At 40.4% G+C, this 23,940-nt stretch overlaps 1 protein-coding gene across 5 annotated transcripts in view; it reads left to right on the forward strand.

Annotated features, from left to right (window-relative positions):
* Positions 1-23,940, forward strand: part of IL12RB2 (interleukin 12 receptor subunit beta 2) — a 72,092-nt gene that overhangs the window by 43,610 nt on the left and 4,542 nt on the right. For 4 of the 5 annotated variants that reach the window (XM_077892244.1, XM_077892245.1, XM_077892243.1 and 1 more), the window contains exons 9-15: positions 96-315; positions 7,346-7,543; positions 12,286-12,384; positions 12,475-12,633; positions 17,054-17,191; positions 20,328-20,418; positions 23,216-23,315. In XM_077892244.1, the coding sequence (XP_077748370.1) occupies positions 96-315; positions 7,346-7,543; positions 12,286-12,384; positions 12,475-12,633; positions 17,054-17,191; positions 20,328-20,418; positions 23,216-23,315 (1,005 nt within the window). The remainder of the gene's footprint in view (positions 1-95; positions 316-7,345; positions 7,544-12,285; positions 12,385-12,474; positions 12,634-17,053; positions 17,192-20,327; positions 20,419-23,215; positions 23,316-23,940) is intronic. The other variant, XM_077892247.1, reaches the window with a different exon arrangement.

Genomic DNA, 23,940 nt, shown 5'->3' on the forward strand with positions numbered 1-23,940 from the left:
GTAACCTGCTGTTGCGGAGGCCATCAGGTTCAGCCACAAAGCATCCAGTGACCTTGTCTGGGAGTACACAAGTAAGTGGATATGTTTTGTTGCAGAATATGAGTATGTCCAAGGCAAGAGGAAAAATCCTCCACTATCGAGTGACCTTGCAGGAGGTGGCAGGGGTGAAAGTCACACTACAGAACATCACAGAACACACCTCCTGGACCTGGGTCATTCCCAGAACTGGGAATTGGGTTGTGACTGTGTCTGCAGCTAACTCAAAAGGCAGTACCCTGCCTACTTATATTAACATAACGGACCTGTGTGGGGCAGGTAAGTACCAACTTTCCTTTCATATTACCTATGGGAAACTGTTTCTTACTTATCTCTCATGTCCCACAGGCTCAGCTTAGGGCCTGGCATAAATAGCATAGGAGTTTCAACTTTGGAGCTGACAGCCTACAGGAATTCTTTTGCACTTAGAGTATGAGTGGCCTTAGACAAGTGAATTAACACCTCTGAGCTTCAATTTCTCCCTCTCTAAAGTAGGAATTATATTATCTGTCTTGCAGGTCATTGTGAGATTAAATACAGAGACTAACATGGCAGGTGCTTAAAAATGTTATTAAGAAAATGTTAGTTACATTAAATTGAACACTAATGTCTAGCTAATTTTTCTAGGTGTAAAACTACTATGTGATGTCAAGATCTAGGAAACATTCTGCTCTTATAGTCAAAACATTTTATTTTATTTTTTTAATTTATTTTTTATTGGTGTTTAATTTGCCAACATATAGAATCACACCCAGTGCTCACCCCATCAAGTGCCCCCCTCAGTGCCCATCACCCAGTCACCCCCACCCCCCGCCCACCTCCCTTTCTACCACCCCTTCCTTGTTTGTTTCCCAGAGTTAGGAGTCTCTCATGTTCTGTCTCCCTTTCTGATATTTCCCACTAATTTTCTCTCCTTCCCCCTTTATTCCCTTTCACTATTATTTATATTCCCCAAATGAATGAGAACATATAATGTTTGTCCTTCTCTGATGGACTTATTTCACTCAGAATAATACCCTCCAGTTCCATCCATGTCGAAGCAAATGGTGGGTATTTGTCATTTCTAATGGGTGAGTAATATTCCATTGTATACATAGACCACATCTTCTTTATCCATTCATCTTTCGATGGACACCGAGGCTCCTTCCACAGCAAAACATATTTTAAAACCAATAATACTAAAATGAAATTCTGGCTGTAATGAAACTACAGTAAAATTTTTCTATACTACAGCACTTTATTACACAAATGTAGACATTTATCAAATTATCTATATTGAAATCTCCCAGCTAGTGATACACATTTTAGAGTTGCATGCTTAGAAAACTCATTTTTCAAGATAAAAGCCTATGATTAGTCAATAAAATGGATATAAATGCTGTTTCTCAATGTCAAGATCATTGGCCTAACTTTTCCAAAAATATCTAATAAAACTATAATTAAATCCTTTTTTAAAATTCGGTGGAACATTTTATCTACATATGAGCCTAGCAATCATCATTTGAAAGAAGCTTCTACCCAAATATGATTATTTTATATACACTGTTAAATTCTAGTTATATATCTTTTCAGTCATATATTCCATAAACATAGAGATGATAGAGTAGATAAAAAATAACTAAAAGAAAGTACAAGTAAATATTAATGTAACTTCTAATTGGTATATGAGTTAGGAATTGCTCTTAGGAGTAAGGGTTGCTCTTACTAGAGGCCTGACTACAGTGGCTTATTAATTCTCTCACATAAAAGAAGTCCAGAGGTATACAGTTCAGGGCTGGTGTGACAGCTTGGTGACATCATTAGGATTCCAAACTCCTTCTTTCTGTTTCCTCTGCCAAACTGGCTTCTATCCTCAAGATGGAAATGGTCGAAGATGGCTGCCAGAGCTCTATCTACTTCCTTCTAGGAAAAGGAGGAGAGAAGGGCCCACCCCTCACCCTTGAGGAGCTTTGCTCCAGGTCACACAACACATTTATGGTCATTGTCTCTAACTGGTCATCTGGTCACACCTAGCTGCAAAGGAGGCTTAGAAATATATTTCAGGCAGCAATGTTCCCTTGCTAAAAAAGGACAAAATGTTTGGTAGGCAAGTGGTAATTTCTGCCTATTTTTGATAGGTATGTAGGGCAGAAACGTGAAAAGATGAATTAGTTGGGGGGGGGGGAGCGGAGAAAGCTCAAACTCTATGCATAGTTAAATAAAAATGTTAAAAACACCATAAACAAAGCTTTAGAAGTGTAAATAGCAATTTAAGAAAAGTATATGTCACATTTTTTGGCCAAAGGAGATGGATTATCTATCTACTTTTTCAAATAAATAAGAGATTGGAGCCATGAACAAGCAACTCAAAAACTAAATAGAAGAGTAGCAATAAAGATATGAAAATATGCGTAGCCTAACTAGCAATCAGTCAGATGCAAATCTTGAGAAAACATGAGAAACCAAATCAGACTGAGAAAGAGTAAGTAGAATTAGTATAACCCATGTGGGTGTGTAGGGAAAAGATATGCTGTACCCTGCTGGTGGGTATGTAAATTGGTATAACTTTCTGGAGACGATTTGGCCATATGTAACAAACTTTAAATACTAATGTATCTTTGACCAAAAATTTTATCATTATGAATGTATCCTCAGTAAATGGTAAGTGCTTAGAAGTGTAGGCGCAAAGATGATCGTGGAAAATTTTGAAATAGTGAAACACTATGAACAACCTAAATGTAAAATAATAGAGAGACTGGTTTAATATATCATGACTCTCACCTGCCTTAACCGCACACTAGCATTAAAGCCATGTTGTAGCTATGCTTTTATTGACAAGGAGTGATGTACATAATAAGTGAAAAGATAGGCTTTCAATAGTATATATGGGATGATGCTGTTTAAAATATGTATTTACATGAGTACCCATTTTTTGCCTGATAAAAAATCTAGTAGAATGTATGTAGAAATGTTAATAGAGACCATGACTGCATCATGGGATTACAAGTGATTTTCCTTCCCTTTTGTGCTTTATATTTTTATAATTTTTCTTCTGTGGCTAAGTTCTGCATATATAGTTTTTAAAGTGAATTCTGTGGAGGAAATTGAACTCTTACCACTATTTAGTATCCTGCTATTGTTAAAATGTAGTATTTCAGAATACCTTACTTCTTCAAATGTCACTGCAGATGGGTCTTGAAACTATAAACTTTATGAATTTTCTGAGTCTGTGCTTTATTTGGATTTGGTAACAACTTCTTAAAATGGCACATTCATTATGTTAGAGCTAGCCGCTTCTTTATTCATTCAACAGTTATTTACTGAGGATATACTACATAAGGCAGCTAGCATCCAGCAATAGGTTAGAAATACTGTTGAGGTCCTCCAGTTATATTTAGTCACATGAGAGGGACAGACATAAATGAGTAAACTGTGGTGCAGTATAAGTGTGAGATTAGAGGGATGCCCAGGTAATTCTAGGAACAGACAAAAGATGAAGCATGGGCTTGAAGGATGCCAGGGAGGGAGGCAATATGTGACTGGGGTATGAAGAGACAAGTTGGTGGGAGCCAGGTGAGGGAGTGGAGATATGTGGGCATGAGGGTTTGCTTTAAAGTGATATCTGAGCAAGCATGGAAGTTGGGGAAAAGAATTGGGTAGAGAAGAATTTAGAGATAAAGGGGACAGAGGGCTAGTTAGTGGAATGAGGACCTCATGGAATGAGGTCCATGGGGAGTGGGAAGATGATGGAAACCAATGGCAAAGAAAGAGGAAACCTGTTCTTCCCAGATTGGACAGGTGTTGCATAAGGATAAGACTCAATAAGAATGAACATGTAGAGGAGGTAAGATAGGACAGTACTTGAACTGAGCTGTAACTAAGAGGGTCCTGGTCCTGGAAATCTTGGAATATCAAGGGTCTGTTGTCTCTTCTAAGACCGCATCTGAACCACCCAATACAACTACCCAATACTCTTTGTATCCCAGAGTGACATGGAGGACACATTGGCAAATTACACAGTCCCATCCTTGAGTACTTTTGTCTCACCCATATTCTGAATGATCTGTAGGAATAGCATACCATGATTTTGTCTTTGTCTCTTTGAGTATATGTTCACACTACTCACATATATAGCTTTCCTTTTAGGAAGGAAAAATAGCACCTCCCCCTAGGGGGGGCAGAATTATGTTGATTTTGAGGAAGTAGGGACAACTTTGTCATAAAAAGCACCTGCCACAGCATTGCCTATAAAGAAGCATAAGAATGATTTTGTTGATTTACAATGAAAATTGAATGTGTGCTAAACCCATCGGTCAACAAGTAAAAACGTATTTAATATTTCAGACCAGTCCCTGTGCTCAAGAATTCTTGAAACCACACGGAGAGTCAGAAGCCAAAACAATCATAAACAGAGACCCACACAGATGTCAGAGACTGAGGCCTCAGGAGGTGAAATAACCTAGACAAGACCACACATCCAATTAGTGGCAGAGCTGGACTGAAAAACCAAGCCACCTGTCTCTTAGGTGGACACTTATTCTAAATACCTTATGAATTTCATAACTCTGCTCAGAGGCTCTCAGGGAAAAAGGAGATTGGAATGACTGAGCTAAAGAAATAATTTTCAAAGGTGATAGAAATAAGGTGAGTTGTTAGCAGAGTTCTAAAGGAGAGTATGTGCCCTGAAAATTCAGGCTGGTTCCTGGTAAATATGATGACTGATGACTCAGGCAGGGCAATGCCAAGTTGATTTGCTTGGCTAATTTCTCTTTCCAGAGAAAGCAGTGGTCAGAAGGGTTCTTTGGCTATTTTAGTCCATCACCTGGCAAAGTGTACTGGAACCTATAGGTGCTCAATAAATATTTACTTAATGAATGCATTTCATTCTCAAAAAAAAACATCTTATGGCATAGCCAGGACATACAATTCCAAGACAAATGAATGTAAGGGAACCCCTACTAGGGAATTCCATTCCCTGGCAAAATAGACAGTACACAGGTTATAGGTTCTCACCACCAACCAAGCACAGTTCTGAGGATGCCACAGGAGGGACAGGATAGATGGCTGAGTGCAGTGGTGAATAGTGATAAGGGGGAGCACTGAGGTAGCACTTTCTGGTTTTAGTCCTCCTCCTTGCTCTTGTTGCCCTGATATAAACATTGCTTGGACATTTCTACAATGGAGCAGGGAAGTCCAGAGAGCAGAACACAGTAACTTCAAAGAAGCCCCGGCACCTAACTGTGGAGGGGGGCTGAGAGCAAAGATTCTGATAAACTGATTCTAAAAGCTATATGGAATAAAAACGTGTCATGAATATCCAGGACCACTTTGAAAAATGAAGGACAGAATAAGGAGAGGATTTACAAACCACATAATTAGACATCACAAGGCCTAATGAGAGCAGTGTGTTCTGGCAAAGAAGGTGACTCCAGACACAAACCCATGAATAAGTGGAACTTGGTATATGGTAGGGATAGTATCACATTTGGAAAAATTGACTCACAATATGGAAAAAAGAATAAAATTTATTACCCTTTAAAAAGCCTTTTAGCTAGATTTGGATTAAAAACTTAACTGGGGGGATGTCTGGGTGGCTCAGCATTTGAGCATCTGCCTTTGGCTCAGGGCGTGATCCCGGGGTCTGGGATCGAGTCCCACATCAGGCTCCTTTCAGGTAGCCTGCTTCCCTTCTGCCCGTGTCTCTGCTTCTGTCTCTCTCATGAATAATAAATAAAATCTTTTTTAAAAAAATTAAGGGGATTCCTGGGTGGCTCGGTGTTTTAGCACCTGCTTTTGGCCCAGGGCATGATCCGGGAGACCCGGGATTGAGTTCCACGTCAGGCTCTCTGCATGGAGCCTGCTTCTCCCTCTCCCTGTGTCTCTGCCTCTGTGTGTGTGTGTGTGTGTGTGTGTGTGTGTGTGTGTCTTTCATGAATAAATAAATAAAATCTTTTAAAAAACTTAACTGGGGAAGGTAAAACCAAAAGCCAATAGGAGAACATGTAATTGAGTATCTTTGTGATCCCAGGATGGAAGAATTTCAAAAACAAGACTCAAAATGCACAAACCACAGATAAATAAGTTTACATATGTCAAAGTGAATAATTATGTGCAGCAAACACATCATGAAGTTATCAGAGGGTTGAAAGACTGGAGTATAATATTTCTAGTGTTGAAAACTACAAATGATATCTAGAGTATAAAACCTATTTTTGTAAATCAGAGAAAAGACAAAAAATGAGTTAAGAATGTCAGCAGGGATTTTACAAAGGGGGAAGTCAGATAGCTAATAATACATAAAGAAAAGCTCAGCTTCATAAGAAATTTAAAAGCAACTTATTAAAAATAAATAAATCAGAGATGCCTGGGTGGCTCAGTGGTTGGGCATCTGCCTTCAGCTCAGGGTGTGATCCCGGGATCGGGGATCGAGTCCTGCATCCAGCTCCTTGCAGGGAGCCTGCTTCTCCCTCTGTCTATGTCTCTGCCTCTCTCTGTGTGTCTCTCATGAATAAATAAATAAAATCTTTAAAAATAAATAAATAAATCAGACAATGAAAATAAAACCACAGTTAAATGCCACTTTGCAGGTACCAGGTTGGCCAAAATTTGAAAGAGGATACCAAGTGCTGATGGGGAAATAAGAATCCTCATGCTTTTCTTGTTGGAATATCAACTGATTGGCCACTTTAGAGATCACTCTGGCTGTGTTTAATGAAATAATATGTGGACTGATTCTATAATTGAGCAGCTCTGTACAGATATATTCAGAAACACTCTTGCACAAGCACAGTTGAGGACATGCAAGAGAATGTTCATTGCATCTTTGTTTATGTTAGCAAAGAGTTGGAAAGAACCTCCTGATCATCAGCTGGGACTGGACAGAAAATGTTTGAGGTAGCAGTTGGAGGGAATGAGCTGGATTTACATATAGAAGGATGGACATGTTCCAGAAATATAATACTGAGTAGGAAGGAAAAAGTAAGAAAAAGCATTAAATTTACTCTCAGCACATTTCATGAAAATACAAAACACAAGCACAAAGCAACATTAACTTTCAAGGATACACAAATCCCTAAATAAACATGTGGGAGGTGGATTAGAAGGATGCATGTATCAATAAAGCAGGTACCTTTGGGGACACAGAAGTGGAAGGTGCAGGGGAAAATAACTCTACAACTAACCTTACACGGGTCCTTACACTAATTAAGAACAAATCTGAAATTCTTAACAGGAAATTGGTTCTTCCTAAAACTTTGCTGGGATGAATTGTTTTTTACATCTTTTCCACCTGTGATTTTGTTTTTGTGCTTCCCCCTTTTTCTTCAAAAAGGGTTGCTGGCTCCTCGCCAGGTCTCTGCAAACTCGAAGGGTGTGGACGACATTATGGTGACATGGGAGCATCCCGGGAAAGCTGCTCCTGCTGTCCAGGAGTATGTGGTGGAATGGAGGGAGCTCCATCCCAGGGGTGACACGCCCCCTCTAAACTGGCTGCGGAGTACCCCCTACAACGTGTCTGCTCTGATTTCAGGTATTTAATTGTTCACCTTCGTTTTGGGGAGTTACTAAGTTCACTTTTATTTTTTTAAGAAGTCACAGGTGGGAACCCAGAACCTTCTTCAATTATAGGAAACTGCGTAAGAGGGACAGTGATGACGTAGTATTCTTCAGGACAGATCCTCAGAATACACCGCTGCAGCCATAGAAGACCAACTGATTGACTAAAAACTCTAGAAAAGTCAAGTGCCTGGCACAGAGCCATATAAGACAAATGCATCATTAAATCCAACAAGCATGGCTAAAAGCTAAGTAGTAACCAGTCAGTGTGATGGGCACCTTTCACTTGGGAGTGTAGGTCATTCTCAGAACAATCATGTGTAGCGAGTGTTTGATTATACCCATTATACAGATGAGAAGACCAGGAGATCTTTCATTCCTAGTTCTGCTGCATATTGTTTGTGTGATAATAAATCCAGAATTATCTATGGAATAATTGACATCTCAGGCCTCAAATCTAAATCTGTCAGAGGTTTCTATCAAGCGATAGAAAGCATCTGAAAAGATATTAAAATGATTGGACAGAACTTAGTCAATGTCACTTTTAGAATAAGTTCAGCATAGTAGAAAGCGCAGGTTCTGCAGCCAGACTATCTGGGTTTAAGTCCTGGCTCTGCCACTTACTAGGTTGTGTAACCTCGGGCAAATTATTTAACTTCTTACTGCCTCAGTTTCCTTATCTGTAAAAGGGGGAAAATAATACCTACCTCATTGGGTTATTGTGAGGACTAACTGAATTAATGTAGAGAAAACACAGTATAAGTACTTGATAATTTAGCTGTTACTGTTATTATTATTATATGTGACATGGCTAAGCTTCTCACAGGATTTCAGACTCTAAATTCTATATTTTTATTACACCATGGCAATCATTACACCTGTCCAAGAGGATGGAGACAAGACAAATTAAATAAGCATACATACTACATGGCAATATGCGATCTAGTCCTAAACTGTGGGTCTCTTTTATAGTTTAGCTGCTCAAACTTCTAGTGGATTGCATTCAGTTGTAATCACTACACTTAAAGATAATGTCGTCTAGATAACCCAGTGAACATCAGAAAAGATGAACAAGTCATTTGGGGTCTGGAACTTTTAATTGGAATTGAAACCATTTAGGGGTGCTGGATGGCTCAGATGGTTAAGCATCTGACTCTTGATCTCATCTCAGGTCTTAATCTCAGGGTCCTTGAGTTCAAGCTCTACACTGGGCTCCATGCTGGGCTCCATAATAATGTGGGAACCATTTAGCCTGTAGAAGAGAATTCTAGATGTGGGTGGGCAGTTTAATGGCTGTTGCTAGCTTTGATGTATATGTGAGAAAGACTATGTGTCCTTTGTTACTGTGGGCAACAAAACTAAGTCCTCTACATGGAAATTATAAGGCAGATTCAGCTCAATTTTCCTTACATGTGATGGTCTGCAATAGGACAATCGATTGGTCCTCAAGGTAGTGCATTCCCTGTCCCTAGAATTGTTGCAGTAGAACCAATTTCCCTTTAGGGCTGTTATGCCCATCAAATCAAATGAAACAGTGGGTAGAAAAGGCATTTACTGAACTCTAAACTGCTACAAAGTTGTAACACTTATTATAAACTACACTAGGATTTACCTCTCTGGGATAGTTTGGACCCAGTGATCCCTATACTTTCCTCCTTTTAGAAATTCTATAACACTATCCAAATACCATAAAAGAGAGAGAATGTTTTGCATATTTAGGGAACTAAAATATTTTTAAGTACTTTAGAAATACTCATTTGAATGAAATCAGTATAATACTGGGGTAAAATAACAAAGCTGCTCCCCTGCTTGAAGACACTTGGTTAGCTATTAGTGTTGATGTTATACTCTGGGGGGAAAAAAACACTTAAAAAATTAGGTAATCCATACTTACAAATTCAATATGGTGCTCTTCAGTAAGTGAGGTAACTCATTGCTATCAGATCTTTTTAAGTCATTTCCTAGAACCTGGCTGGGGCAGAGTTGGGTGTTTTGGAGTATATTCAGGAGGCCAGAATATAATTCAACTCCTGCTTATAGTTTGGTGGGTCTAGGCTAAAGACCATCAGTACTGTCTTATTTAGGTAAAAATTATTCCGACCATTTAGAGCCACTCCTTTTAGTATGTAGAAATCTGTAGGTGTCTAGAAATGCCTTCCCCAATGCCTTGGTTCTTTGGGTCCCTCTTCTGCATTCTCTCACTGTACTTCCTATAGGATCTCTCCTCATTATTGATCATTTATTGTTTGTCTTCTCCCATACTTAATAGATGAAAACAGCTTTCTGCAAAAAATCCACCAAAGGGTTGGTTTATAAATGTAAGGTCAGAGCCTTTGCCCAAGGGTGCCAGGTATATGTATATGCACAAAAGTAGTGGGAAACGAGCCTGGAAGTTGGGGCCAGACTGTAGAAAGAAATGAAAATCTTAGGAATGTGGATGTTGTGCAGTGGACAACAAAGCTAAGGAATTTTTGAGATGAGGAATTAGATATGATTAGGGTGTGTTTGTGTAAGAATTAGCCAATAAAACAGGAGTCCTTATGGTCAGAACCAGGGAACAAGTTTGTTAGGTCTCTCCCTTCTTGCAAAGGGAAGTGTCAGCTAGGTTATGGTGCCACACTTTCTTCCCTCCCCCACTAAGGAGGAGGCTGTTCACAAGAAGAATCCCACAGCTTCTGATATAGCAGTCCCAAGGCCTCCACCCTGAACTCATATTTTGCATGGCAAAATGCAATGATAGCATTTGCCTAATGAGCTTATCTAGAATTCCCACACCTATACACAGCATGGTAGTTGGTCAGCTGCTTCCAGGACTAGAGGTAGCAGCCAGACCCTACTCTCTCCCAAATGAAATATGATTCCATATTCCGTGTTGCCCTTTTGGCTTCTAGGTCTGCATGCCACTACAAAGAATCTTTGGATGACTGGACTAAACTGACTGTGTCCTTTTGTCCATATCACTTGGTTCATGAATACAAATAGGAACTCACCACAGTGTGAGTTTGGATCTCCTCATGGTCTCTTCTGACAGTACTGGTTGCACATCTGAGCTTTATGTAGGGTACTTGCTGATGTGGGAAACAAAGGCAGAAATAAAGTTATTAAATTTCCTCACTGCCTACAGCCCACTGACAAGTCCTTGAAACAGACAGAGTGACATTCCTCTAGGGACTCAACTGCCTTGATGTTAACACTTTGTTTGTCAAGGCCTAAAGTCAATCTTAGCCCAACCCCAAGGATCCTGTAAATCTACTTTAACATATAAAAATTCCTTTAGAAATTTCCTTTATCTCTGAACTTGAAGATACGTGTTGGCAATCATCCCCCAAGCATGTGACCCACCGATATACATCAGGTTTTATTAGACGGTAATAAATGACCTTTTCCTAACAATAGGTACCCCCTCATAGTCCTGGAAACCTTGCTTCCAAAATTCCTCAGAGCCTTACACTCTCCCTAACTCCCTCCCAACTTGAAAGCATATAATGGGCCACTCCTCATGACCCTGGCACAGCTCTTTCTGCCCATGGGTCCTGTCCCCGTGCTTTCTTTAATAAAATCACTTTTTTGCACCAAAGACATTTCAAGAATTCTTTCTTGGCTATTGGCTTTGAACTCTAACATTCTTTTCCTATGCCATTTACTGGAATATTTAAGAGACAATGGATTTTCATAGAAAATACACATTATTTAGTAAATTATTCTGTGATATAAAATTCCTCTCCCTCAAAAATAAAATGTTAAACCCTAATCAATTGTCAGTGGAGGGGACCAGATCTGCCTGTGGCTGGGTGTTAAACACTATGGAAGGGAGTCCTTACTCTGACCATGTGATCCTATAGTTGCCTCATAGGGATTCTTTCTCTTTTCCCTTTAAATTTCCTTGGGAATTTAAAGACATGTCACAGTATCTATGAGAAGGCCCTTTTCTTTACAGGAAGTAGAATCTGAAATTCATGCAGATAAGGAGTTTTGATAGGAAAGAGCCAATTACCAAAAAACTTCATGACTGACAAAAGATAGCAAAATGTGGCATTTTAAAAGCTAGGGAGTCACATTACCATTCCCAGGTATTCTCCTCATCTCCTCGCTGTGAAGCAAGTGAAATCTGACTGGAGCATGGAGGGGAACATGAGGAAGGAGGGGCAGAAAGAGAGGTTGGATTGCTGAGCTGAGCGTGCCCTGTTTAAGTCACACCTGAATGTATCACCCTGCTGCCATGTCAGATCCCGATAAGCACCAATGGAGTTAGAAGATCTGTCCAGGTTCTATGCCTGCAAAACACCAGCCATACTTCTCTGTAAAGAGCAAATGATTTGTTTGTAGAAGTCAGTGGTTTTTTTCTTGAAAGTGAGTTGTGTTTCAAAAGCAGTCTCTATGGTTATATTTAAGTCTTTGTTGGAAATGGAACAGCTTTGTCTCCTTAATCATGATGACCCTGGAAAGAAACTTCAGATTTGCCTGTCTGTTCACCATGAGGCAAACTTGGGAGGTGGGAACAGTGGCTTCCAGAAGCCCAACGTGGCAAACAGGCTGCTGAGATCTCGTGACTTAGGTCATCCCTTCACCCTCATTCCAGACTGTACTTGAGCTGTCTTCAAACTAAGGAGAGCAAAGAAATGCCTTGAATGCATCCATATCAAACATTTAAATGTCTCCCTTTAGTGACTCACATGTGATGCCAAACCTGTTATAAGAACTCCCTTTTCCTTGCAGAGAACATAAAACCCTACAGTTGTTATGAAATCAATGTGTATGCACTGTCAGGGGACCAGAGAGGATGTAGCTCCACCTGGGGTAACTCTAAGTACAAAGGTGAGTCTTGTGACCTTTTGTCAAATTTTGCTTTAGTTCAACAGTTTGGATTTGGAGGATGACAAAAGCCTCCTGTGTTCTACTTTGCAGCACCACGGAGGGGCCCCTATATTAATGCCATCTCAGAGGAAAAGGGGAGCGTGTTAATTTCATGGAACGAAATTCCAGCCCAAGAACAAATGGGCTGCATCCTCCATTACAGGATATATTGGAAGGAACAGGACTCCAATTCCCAGCCTCAACTTTGTGGTATGTGTGAGAAACAAATGCAGTGGGATCTTTCTTACTTAGCTGTTGGGGAACCATAAGTATGTCCATGCACATACATACACACAGGTGCTAGCACGGTGAGTGGCACACAGTAGGTGCTCAATAAATATTTGTGAAATTAATTGAATGAAGAAAAATACAAAAAAAAAAGAAAGAAAAATACAAGATATCTAAACACACACACAGAGTTAATGAATATGATTTGTGCAAAGCAAATTGAAGAAATGAAGATAATGGACTAGGCTCTCAGGAGCCGCTCACGTGGGCACATGGCATTTCAGAAAGCAGTAATAGCACTTCAGTACTATTATATATACCCCTGAGGTTTGCAAGGGATGAGTTTAGAGAAATTTTGAACTCCCACATCTATAAATACTATCAGAGCATATTATTTTCTCCTTAAAATGGGTAAAATACAATACAGTTTAAGTAACTTCTTATGACCCATAATTATTCTATAACTATAAAATGAAAGCAATTAAATTCTGGCTAGAACATTATCCCAAATGATTTCATCTCTCATTTATGTAGCAGCTCCTAGTCATTTGCCAGATTTGATGTTCTAATCTTTGATTTATTCAGAATCATGGTTTTTGTTTTTTTGTTTTTTTCCTGGATTGACCTTCTTTTTATTTCATAAACAACTGGCTTTCTTTCAGGAGCATTTATCATGAAGAAGCAATATTTTTATCCCTTCATGAGAGCTGTTAGGTCCAGGAAGAATGCAACAAAGCCACCCTGAGATGTGGGTGCCAGAGAGCTGCCTGCAAGAGCAACTTTTACCTGGGAAACTTTACAGGATGGTCCTTTCTCTTAACCTTAGAAGATCTTCATTATTGCTATTCTGAAAGTTATGACTTTTAATTCTAGTTAATTTTTATTATATAAATAACACCTGCACATGGTAACAAATATTCAAATAGTTCAGAGAGATTTACAATAGAAATTATCTCTTTCTCCATTTTAAGCAATAGCAGTTCTTCACACGTCTTCCAGGAAAAAACTTAATGCACATACAAGCATATATTTGGGATAATCATCTGTATTCTGAGCTACACCTTGCTCTTACCTCTCAATAATACATCAGTTCACATCATTCCATATGGATTTACATCATTTTTTAAAACAGCTCTATAGAATTCTATCATAAGTCCTTGCAATCAGTCTCTTCACTAATCTGCCATCGATAAATAGAACATATCATTGAACAGAACTGCTTCCTAATGGGCCTGTCAAGGTAAGTCAGTTCTGAAATGCGCCCCAGAACCTGATGACTTCATTGACCTCTTTGTGGGCCTTTTGGAATTCTCCGTGTGAAATTTGCTTCTTCTCCCCCCACCCTCCTACTGTCATTTTAGCAGAATTTAAACCATGATGCCTATTTACAATCAACATGGCCATTTGGTTCTTAAAGCTGATCTTATATATATTGAAGAAAACCTCGACCTTATTTTATCACAAATCTGATCATCTAAAGTCTATGTAAGGGCATTTTAAGTTTTATTTATTTTTTTAGTAATCTCTACACTCAACTCAAACCGCAAGATCAGGAGTCGCACCTTTCATGGACTTAGCCAGCCAGGCACCCCCTATGTAAGAGCATTTTAAAATACATTGAAGGAAGGTGCAGATTCAAAGTCCTATTTCACACCAATTTAAATTAAGTTTTCCTTTTACTCAGTAAACACTTGATGAATTAGACTTGTCCCCCATCTTCAGAGAGCTCTCAGTCTACCGAGAAAGATGGGAAAGTACGTGGAAGTGATATAGCCACTTTACTCAGGGACTGACAACAACCTATTGTATTTGGCAACCAGAAATCATTGACAAATCCACAAGTACAGTTTTTAGAGAGTGGTAGAGGGCATTAGGTTGAAGACAAGGGAAAGAGACAGCGGAGAGAAGCATTGCAAATGGAAGAGGAGGACGGAGTGCCAAGGAAGGAGGGGTCCTGTTCTCTGTGTCCTCTGTCCAGCAGGCAGCAGCACTAATGGCCCATGGGGAGTGCAGTGGGAACACTTAGTCCTGCCTGTACAGAAAGGCGGTGTACAGCTAGAGTGGGGTGTCTGCCTTTTAGTACCTTGCACAGGTGATTCTGGTGAACAGCCACTCCTCTGCCATGTGCACCAGGAGTGCATTTCTCTACTGTCACACACATTGTGTTTTGTTACCACTTGGCTGTCTTTGTCAACAGACTCTAAGCATCATGAAGGCAGAAGGTATCTCCCCATACTTACAATACAGCCAGGAATACAGGAGGTGCTTAATAAAAACGGTATTTGTTGACTAACACATGAGTGAATATTGCCCTACACTTTGTTAAACCAAGTGGATTGTTAGGTTATAACTAGTTCCCAGTAATTTCAGCTGTTTTGTCTGGTAGCGCTTGACCTTCCGACCTGCAGCCTTTCAAATGATTGGCAACTATCCGATCTTCCTAAACTGGTACCTCCTTGTTTCACCACCCTGAGCCTAAAGTTTCAGACCCCCACGGATTGGATGCCCCCCTTGATCTCTGTCCAGACCAAGCAGCAGAACCAGTATTTCTGGCACGCCTTCTCCCATTACTCAACGCAACCTATTTTGCTAGCCAAACTGCTGGCGCCATCACCTGCCTGACTGCTCCCTCCACAGAGTTACTATTTTTGATCTTCAAATATACATATGTGTATGTGTTTGTTTGCATATAAACTTCTTTGGCCCAGCGAACAATTCAAATCCCTTCTAAAGTCTAAAGTCTTATTTCTAAAGTCTCATTTCACTCTTAGAGCTAAGGATGCCTTCACACAGTTGGACAGTTGACTCTGATGCTCACTGATGCTTCGCTGTAGCAAGATGAGTAGACGGTCTCTCCAAAATTAATTTTTTAATCTCCTGCCTTAGAAATAAAGAGATTTTGAGTTTAATCACACCACTTAAGTCTGTGCAAGCAATTTCATCAGGTTAAAGGCAGCTTGCAATTTTCCACATGGTACATTTTCTCAATAGGATGTTGAATATAGAAATTGCTCTGATAGTCACAGCTGTTAAGTGATCTGCTCAGGCCTCAGTCCCTTTGGGTGGAGAGGCCATGATATTGCAGGACTCCTCGCTGCTTACCCATAGTAAGCCTGGGTGTGGAAGTATGAGGGGTCTGTTTTCCCCACTAGATGGTGAACTTTTTGAGGCAGATTCTGTGCCCTTATATACTTGGTGACTTGTCCAGAGCACAAGCTCAATAAATATTTGTGGCTGTTAAAATAAATATAGCGAACGGAAGCATTGTCTGACCTGCCCTGAGGTTTGTGAGCTGGTAACTGATGTTGAGGTTCAAAGTGCTGGGTCCCAGTTTCTACTTTGATCACCAGCACAGGCGTGTCTGCTGAGGGAGCCAGCAGGCTACTCCTGCCAGAGTTCTGCTGTGGATCTTGTAGTATTCTGCCCCTGCATCCCCAGCTTTTGAGAAGACACTCCAAAGCTCACACCCAGAAGATCACTAGAGAAGAATGCCTCTGTACTAATGGAGGAGGAAAACAACATCAGTGCATTGCTCAAAAAACCCCAAATCTTCCCTGCTGAGACTCCCCAGGAGTGTCAACAGCAAAAGAGTCTGATAATCTAGGCTTAAACAGCCAAGTAAATCCAATCTAAGTACCATTGCTCCTATTTTTAGATTTTATGTCAAATTAAAGCAGATCATCATATTAAACCCATTAAGACTTGTATCCAGAACCTACCCAAAAAAAGCAGAAAATCAAAATTAATGTTACTTAAATGTCTATTTCATTAACTGCTAAACTTAGCTTGCTTAAAAATTCCATTGAAAACAACTTGTGTATTTGACTTCTTCCCCAAGAGTTCTCAACTATATCTAAAAATGTTGGAAACATTATAGTCATAGAAAATAAAAGGAGTTACTACAGCTACATAATTTCAAAAGCAGAAAGATAGGGGCACCTGGGTAGTTCAGTCAGTTAAGCGTCTGCCTTTGGCTCAGGCTGCGGTCTTGGAGTCCTGGGATTGAGCCCCACATTGGGCTCCCTGCTCAGTGAGAAGTCTGCTTCTCCACCTCCCTCTGCCCCTTCCCCCAAATATGCTCCTGGACATGTTCTCTCTCTCCCAAATAAATAAAATCTTTTTTTTTAAAGCAGAATAATAAAAGTTCTTTCAAAAGATTTTACCACAGGAAATACATTTAATTATTTTGGTATGCTGTCAAGTGGGACCACCATAAATGACATTGTCTAGGGCCTAGTAAAGTATGTACTAATGAATCAGGACTGTTTTAAAACAGCAATGTGCCTTTCTCTTTCAAATTAATTACAGGATTAACAACAAGAACAAAATAAGTAAAATCATACATTCAAATACTTCCTTTAATAGATGCCTTTCTTCTTTTTTATCTTTATCCTCCTTTCAGAAATTCCCTATAGAGTATCACCAAATTCACATTCAATAGACAGCCTGCAGCCCAGAGTGACATATGTCCTGTGGATGACAGCTCTGACAGCTGCTGGTGAAAGCCCCCCAGGAAACAAGAGGGAATTTTGTCTGCCAGGTAAGAAACAACTTTAAAGATGGTGCGTCCATCCTGGATTCGTACACAGGCCTACATTCCCACTGTGTCTGGCATAGAGATGATCAAATGTTCTGTAATTCATTAGCTACTTTCTTGCTGCTACACCTTTGCACTTGCTGTTTCCTTTAACTGGAGTATCCTATCACTTCATGTCTCCTTGAAGATAGTACCTACTTATTTTTCAAAACTCAGCCTAAATGTTTCCTCCTACAGGAAGCCTTCCCAAATGCATCTCCATAATTCCTTCATAATGCACTACATTTGACCCCTATTAAAACCTCTGAATCCTGGGGCATGTGGGTTTCTCAGTCGGTTAAGCATCTGCCTTCAGCTCAGGTCATGATCTCAGGGTCCTGGGATTGAGGCCTGCATCTGAGCAGGGAGCCTGCTTCTCCCTCTTCCCCATGTGCTCACTTCTGTTCTTTCTCTCTCAAATAAATAAATCTTTAAAAAGAAACAAAAACAAAAACGAAACTCTGAATCCAATAGGCAGAAAGTGTTACCTGTTTATCTTCAAGGTCTAGTATGGTACCCGGCACATAGTACTTGTTCACTAAATCTCTGTTCCAATGACCAATGAAAATAATCTCAACAATAATAATAGCAGCTATTACATATACCATGCACCAGTCTTTGAGTGCTTTGCATACTGCATTAGTTTGCTGGGGCTCTTGTAACAACGTGCCACAAACAACAGAAAATAATCTTCACACAGTTGTGGGAGGTGGAAGTCTCGAGTTCAAGGTATCAGCAGAGTTGGTTTCTTCCGAGACCTATGAGAGCATCAGTTCCCTGCTTCTCCTCCTCAAGTCTAGTGACAGTCTTTGGTGTTCCTTGGCTTATAGATCTCTGCCTTCATCTTCACGTGGAGTTCTCCTTGTGTGTGTCTCCATTCAAATCTCCTGTCTTTTAATAAGGACACCAGTCATACTGGAGTAGGGTCACCCTATCCAGTCTGACCCTGTCTTTTTTTTTTTTTTAATTTTTATTTATTTATGATAGTCACAGAGAGAGAGAGAGAGGCAGAGACATAGGCAGAGGGAGAAGCAGGCTCCATGCACTGGGAGCCCGACGTGGGATTCGATCCCTGGTCTCCAGGATTGCGCCCTGGGCCAAAGGCAGGCACTAAACTGCTGCGCCACCCAGGGATCCAGTCTGACCCTGTCTTAACTAATTACATCTGCAATGATTCTATTTCCAAATAATGGTTACTTTCTGAGGTACTGGAAGTTAGAATTTCAATATGGATTTTTGGGGGTGGGAGGACACAATTCAACCTGCATAACACTACTTTTACTCATTTAATCCTTGACCATGGCCACACGAAGTCCTTGCTTTACATGATTTACCTGGCCACAGTACCAGGCACTCAATTCAAGATGAATAAAGGAATAAAAAGGGATTCAGATAACTTTTATAATAAGGTCCAGAAGGTACAGAAAGATTACCCAAAGTCATAGAAGTGGTAAGTGGCAAAACTACAAATCAAACTCAGATCATAGTGACTTCAGTTAAATTGGAGTATATAAAGAAGTGACTAGCTAACATGGGCTTCCCTCCATTGCTTAAATGGTGCTGTGTTCTCTGGCAGCACCTGTCTGCATCTGCTCCAAGTATGAAACAAGCTGTTCTTGCTTTGCAACATGGAGTATCAAGTTGATCATCCAGGACTTTGTTGTTCTATGCCAGGTACCTCTCCACTGGGAAAGCTGGCAAGCCCTCTTCTCATCCCCTAGTACTCCCATGAAAGTTAACTTGTGGGCAAGCAATTGGATTAACAACTCCACATCTTCCTGTTTGTAGTACTCCAGACTTGTCCCATCTGCCCAGGAAGGAAGGCAGATGCTAAAGAAATGTCAGTTTGTGCCAGGTGGTAGCAAAGCTGCCTGCGTCAACTCCCCTGTTCAGCCCTGGTGACACATTTCTCATGGGGGCTGGCAGGTCTGTGGCTTCTTGTCCCTCCCTACTCACTCTCCTCCCTCCACCTGCACCTATCCTGACACTATCAGAAGAATCTTTCTGCAAGACACCTTGATCCCTGCTGGCATTCCACCTCCTGTGGCAACTCATCAGTGGTTCCCCAAAGGCCTTCAAGCTGGAATTCAAACTGCTCCGTTCTCAAACCCTGCATGATCTGCTCCTGATCACTCATCTAGCTTCATCCTCTGCCACAGGTTCATCATTCATACTCAAAAGCAAGACCAGACTACCTGTAGTCCCCTGAAAGTCCGCCCTGTTTGCTCTCTCTGTGCCTTTGCCTTGTTCTGTGTAGTCCGCTTCCCTAAATTTGTCTGCTTTGCTAGCTCCATCCTTCAAATCTGTGACTTTTGACATGCCTTTGGGAGAACATCCTGGGTTGCCTTTGATGTCATTTCCCATGCTGGTCCCAGCCTACACTGCCTTGTACATGCCTTTTTTAAATGTGTATCCCATGGCATCATGGGCTTACATGTTTACACATCTGTCTCCTGGACTAGCTTCATGACTAGTCCAAGACAGCAGAGCCCATGTCCTTTCATCTTTGCATCCCAGCTCCTACAAGGGCCTGATACATTAATAACTCAATAAATGGATGAATTAGTGAAGAATCCTGATGCAGAGCAAAACACTTATTCATAGCAAGGAATTAGAACAATTTCAAAGACCCTAGTTAGACAGAAGGCTTATCCAGTGGTTTGGGAAAATCAGTACTACCATTTCTCAAGGGCTCTCTATGTTCAGGTACATCACCACATGCTTTATATACACCATCTCTACTCTTCACAACAACCTGCAAGGTAGACGTCATCGTTCCTCTTTTATAGATCAAGAATCTGAAGTCCACTGATCACATAGCAGTCAGTGGCAAAACCAGGACTAGAATTCAGGGCTCCCAGTTCACAGCCAGTGCTTTGTATACCACACCCCCTTCTCCTTTTGCCTTTGTTGGAGGACAGAGCCCTAGGGCTGGCCCCCTTAGGGCCCTTTCCCTGGAACTGAAGGGACAAAAACAAGTTGGCCTCATTCCTGAGCCCAGCTACCTAGTTGCTGTGGGCAGGTGCCAGAGGGTTCACACAATAGTATTTTTAGATATTCATTGCAGATAACTCAGTCACAGGGTTTGCTAACTTTTCAGGTAAAGCCAGTTGGAGTGTGTTTGTGGCACCAAGCATTTGCGTTGCTGTCGTCATAGTGGGCATTTTCTCAATGCGTTACTTCCGGCAAAAGTGAGTTGGTTACATTTTCCAATTTCAGTAAATTTACTTTTTTTAAACGGTAATAGCTGTTGCCATTATGGGTCAAAGAAATGGGCTTCCTCAAACATTGCTGGTAGCAGACTAAATTTATTCAACTTTCTTGGACAACAGTATATGATAATTTTTTAAAAATATTTTTTCCTTATTCAGTCCTTTTTTTGTTTTCTTAAAGATTTTATTTATTCATGAAAGATACACAGAGAGAGAGGCAGAAATATAGGCAGAGGGAGAAACAGGGTTCCTGAGGGGACCCTGATACGGGACTCGATCCCGGAACCCCGGGATCATGCCTTGAGCTGAAGGCATCAAAATATATCTCATGCTGTATGGCGTATTATATCCATTAAAGAGGCAGAAGAAAATTAAATGGTATACTATTTGCAATATTACATTTTAAAAATGTTACAAAGAGGTACAAACTTTCTCTTTTTAAAAAGTACATATAAACACCCTCATATGCAAGATGTATCTTAGCATTAAATTTGGCTCTATATAACATAAAAAGCCAAAATAATATAACTTAAACTAGCTGACAGTTTCTCATCCAAGTCAAGGAAGTAAACTGAGGCTGAAGACTGGTGTAGTAGCTCTATGGTCAGGGATCTAGGCTCCTTCTATCTTTTTGTGCCAATATCCTCTTTTAGCTTCCATCCTCAAGCTCACTTGGTCCAATGACTGCAGGAACTATAGCCATCATACCTGCATTCTACAACTACAGAGAGAAGGAAGGAAGGTGCCCACACCTCCCTGTTCAAGAGCCTTTACATGAAGAAGTCAGACATGACACTTAGGGTCACACCTCATTGGCCAGAACTTGGCAAGGCAAGGGAGACTTAAAATTGTGGTCTTATATTTGGCTGATTGTCATCCCAGTAAATCAGGGTCCTCTTCCTAAAGAAGAGAGTGGTTATAATAATGGTGGTTATATCAAGGGATAGAATAAGAGGTGATTTTAGTTCTATTTAACTAATGTTCTACAATTTCTTTAAACAGGTATTATAAAGAGAATTTTATAATGAGTTATTCAACACAGAGTTTTCATCGTGTTGTGTAAAGTAAGAGAAGAGGCCAAAATAAAACTAGCTCAGAGTCATCCTACTAGTCATTGAACTTGTCTAAAAGGCTTTACATGTATTGGAGCTCTCATATGTGAAAGATACTTCAAAGCAGACCTCTCTTTAGGTAGACTTTGAAAAAGTTTAATTCAAATAGTCAAGTAGGATCACATTTATCCTCTTCCGGGAAATATTATCAGTTAGAGTGAAAGCTTTTTTGTTTAAAAAAAAAAAAGTCCCCAGATATATGGCTTTTATGATAGTTTATTTCTCTCCCATAGAGTAGTCCTGAGGTAAGTCATCCAGGTTGGTTGGCACGCTGTGCTCCACACAGTCATTAGGGACCCAGTTTTCTTCCACTTTACTGACATTTCTTCCATTCCTTGGGCATTGTCCTCATCTGCATGATCTGCTCACATTCATTTGGAGAAAAACTAGTCACATGGGCACATCTCTTGCTTCAAAGGGTTGAACATCCTGGAAGCCTTCCATTCTTATTAAACATCAAAGCTTATTAAAGCCAATTCTTCAAAAATATTTACTAGTTTTGAGTTTTTTATAAATAATCAAAACATTTAAGTCACATGCACGTATAAGAGACATTTTTAGGACTTTTTTCCTTCCAGTAATACAAACACATTTTAAAATATTTTCAAAAGCCCAGAAATGATAAAGGAAAAAAAAAGACCAGTGTTTCTTCTGATCATCAAATACAACTACGGTTAACAGTTTGAATTATTTTCCTTTGTTGTTTTTTTTTCTCAGCATTATTTTTTTAAAAGATTTATTTATTTATTTATTCATGATAGAGAGAGAGAAGTAGAGACACAGGCAGAGGGAGAAGCAGGCTCCATGCAGGGAGCCCGCACAGGACTTGATCCTGGGTCTCCCGGACCGTGCCCCAGGCCAAAGGCAGGCGCCAAACCGCTAAGCCACCCAGGGATCCCCTCTCAGCATTCTTTTAAAACATGGTTATGTTCAAGCTACTTGTGCCATTTGTATCCTGTTTTGTTTTTTTTTTTTTTTTTTTTTTTTTTGAAGATTTTATTTTTTTATTCACGAGAGACACACACAGAGAGGCAGAGACACAGGCAGAGGGAGAAGCAGGTTCCTTGCAGGGAGCCCAATGCAGGACTCGATCCCTAGGACTCTGGGATCACACCCTGAGCCAAGGGCAGATGCTCAACCACTGAGCCACCCAGGTGTCCTTGTATCCTGTTTTGCTCTTTACAAGGATTTTCGGTTTGTTTTGTTTCTTTACCTTTAGCATAATAGTTTACCTGCTAATACAAACTCTTTATAAACATTCTAAACTAAATAGTAAGCTCTCCACAGATAGGAACTATGTCTTCTTGTTTGCTAGTCCATCCCCAGTTTGTGGCACATACTCATCATAGATTAGGGGTTTAGTCAATGTTTGCGGAATGAATGCATTGCTGGATAGTGACATCTAAACATTACATTGAGTAAAAGTTTCATAGTTTATTTAGCAAATCCCAAATGGCTGCATCATAACTCTATCATCAATCCAAACTTCACAGAAAACTAGTCTAGCCTTGCATGATGCATCATCTTTCTCCTTCAGGATTTTTATTTTATTCATTTGCATTCCCCTATGCTGAACCACCTCTACAATGAAATCAGTGCACTAAGACCAACACTTCCATGCCACCATATACACACTTAATCAGCTGTCATTGTTTTATCTACAGGGTATTTGTTCTTCTTTCGGCCCTCAGACCTCAGTGGTGTAGTAAAGAAATTCCAGACCCAGCGAACAGCACTTGGGCCAAGAAATACCCCATCATGGAGGTAAGGTGATAAGGCCTTAGTGGTAAGTTGATAGGATTCCAGCAAACTCCCCATTGTAGTTACAAGGAGACCTAGGTACTTACTTCCTATGGATGAGCTGAAGCCTCCTTTGCTAGGTTACTGAGTCACCCCCTTCCATGCACAGGAATTTTCTGAAGCTTATGACCAAAAGACAGACCCATAGCTTTTCATTCCTCTTTATGCCTTATGTTCCCTTCCTTACCTCAACTACTTCAAAAGAAATTTAAAAAGCAAGTATTTTTGCCATTTTCTGAGCACTAGCCTGACTTATCCAAATTCAAGAGAATTGGAGCTTTATAACGTGACATTTCCTGTCCTGAGCATAGAACAGATAAATAGAGCTCAGACTATTTTGGTGTTGGCAGGAAGCCAGTAAGTTATTCCATTGTGTAAGGAAAGGATTTTAAAGGAGAGGCTGCTCGGCTGGCAGATGGGAGAGCAGAGACTAAAGGATGAGAAGGTCATTGCTGCACAGCCCGAGGAGGTGAGAATAGCTCACGGTGGGCAAGATGGTCATCTAGGGTGAGGGGTCTGGGAGTTGGAGGCATCTGCACATGGAGCACGACTGTGCATTTCAGGGGGACAAAGTGGAGGAAGGAGGTAT

This window comes from Canis aureus, chromosome 3 (genome assembly GCF_053574225.1).
Source record: "Canis aureus isolate CA01 chromosome 3, VMU_Caureus_v.1.0, whole genome shotgun sequence".
In the NCBI taxonomy this organism is placed as follows: domain Eukaryota; kingdom Metazoa; phylum Chordata; class Mammalia; order Carnivora; family Canidae; genus Canis; species Canis aureus.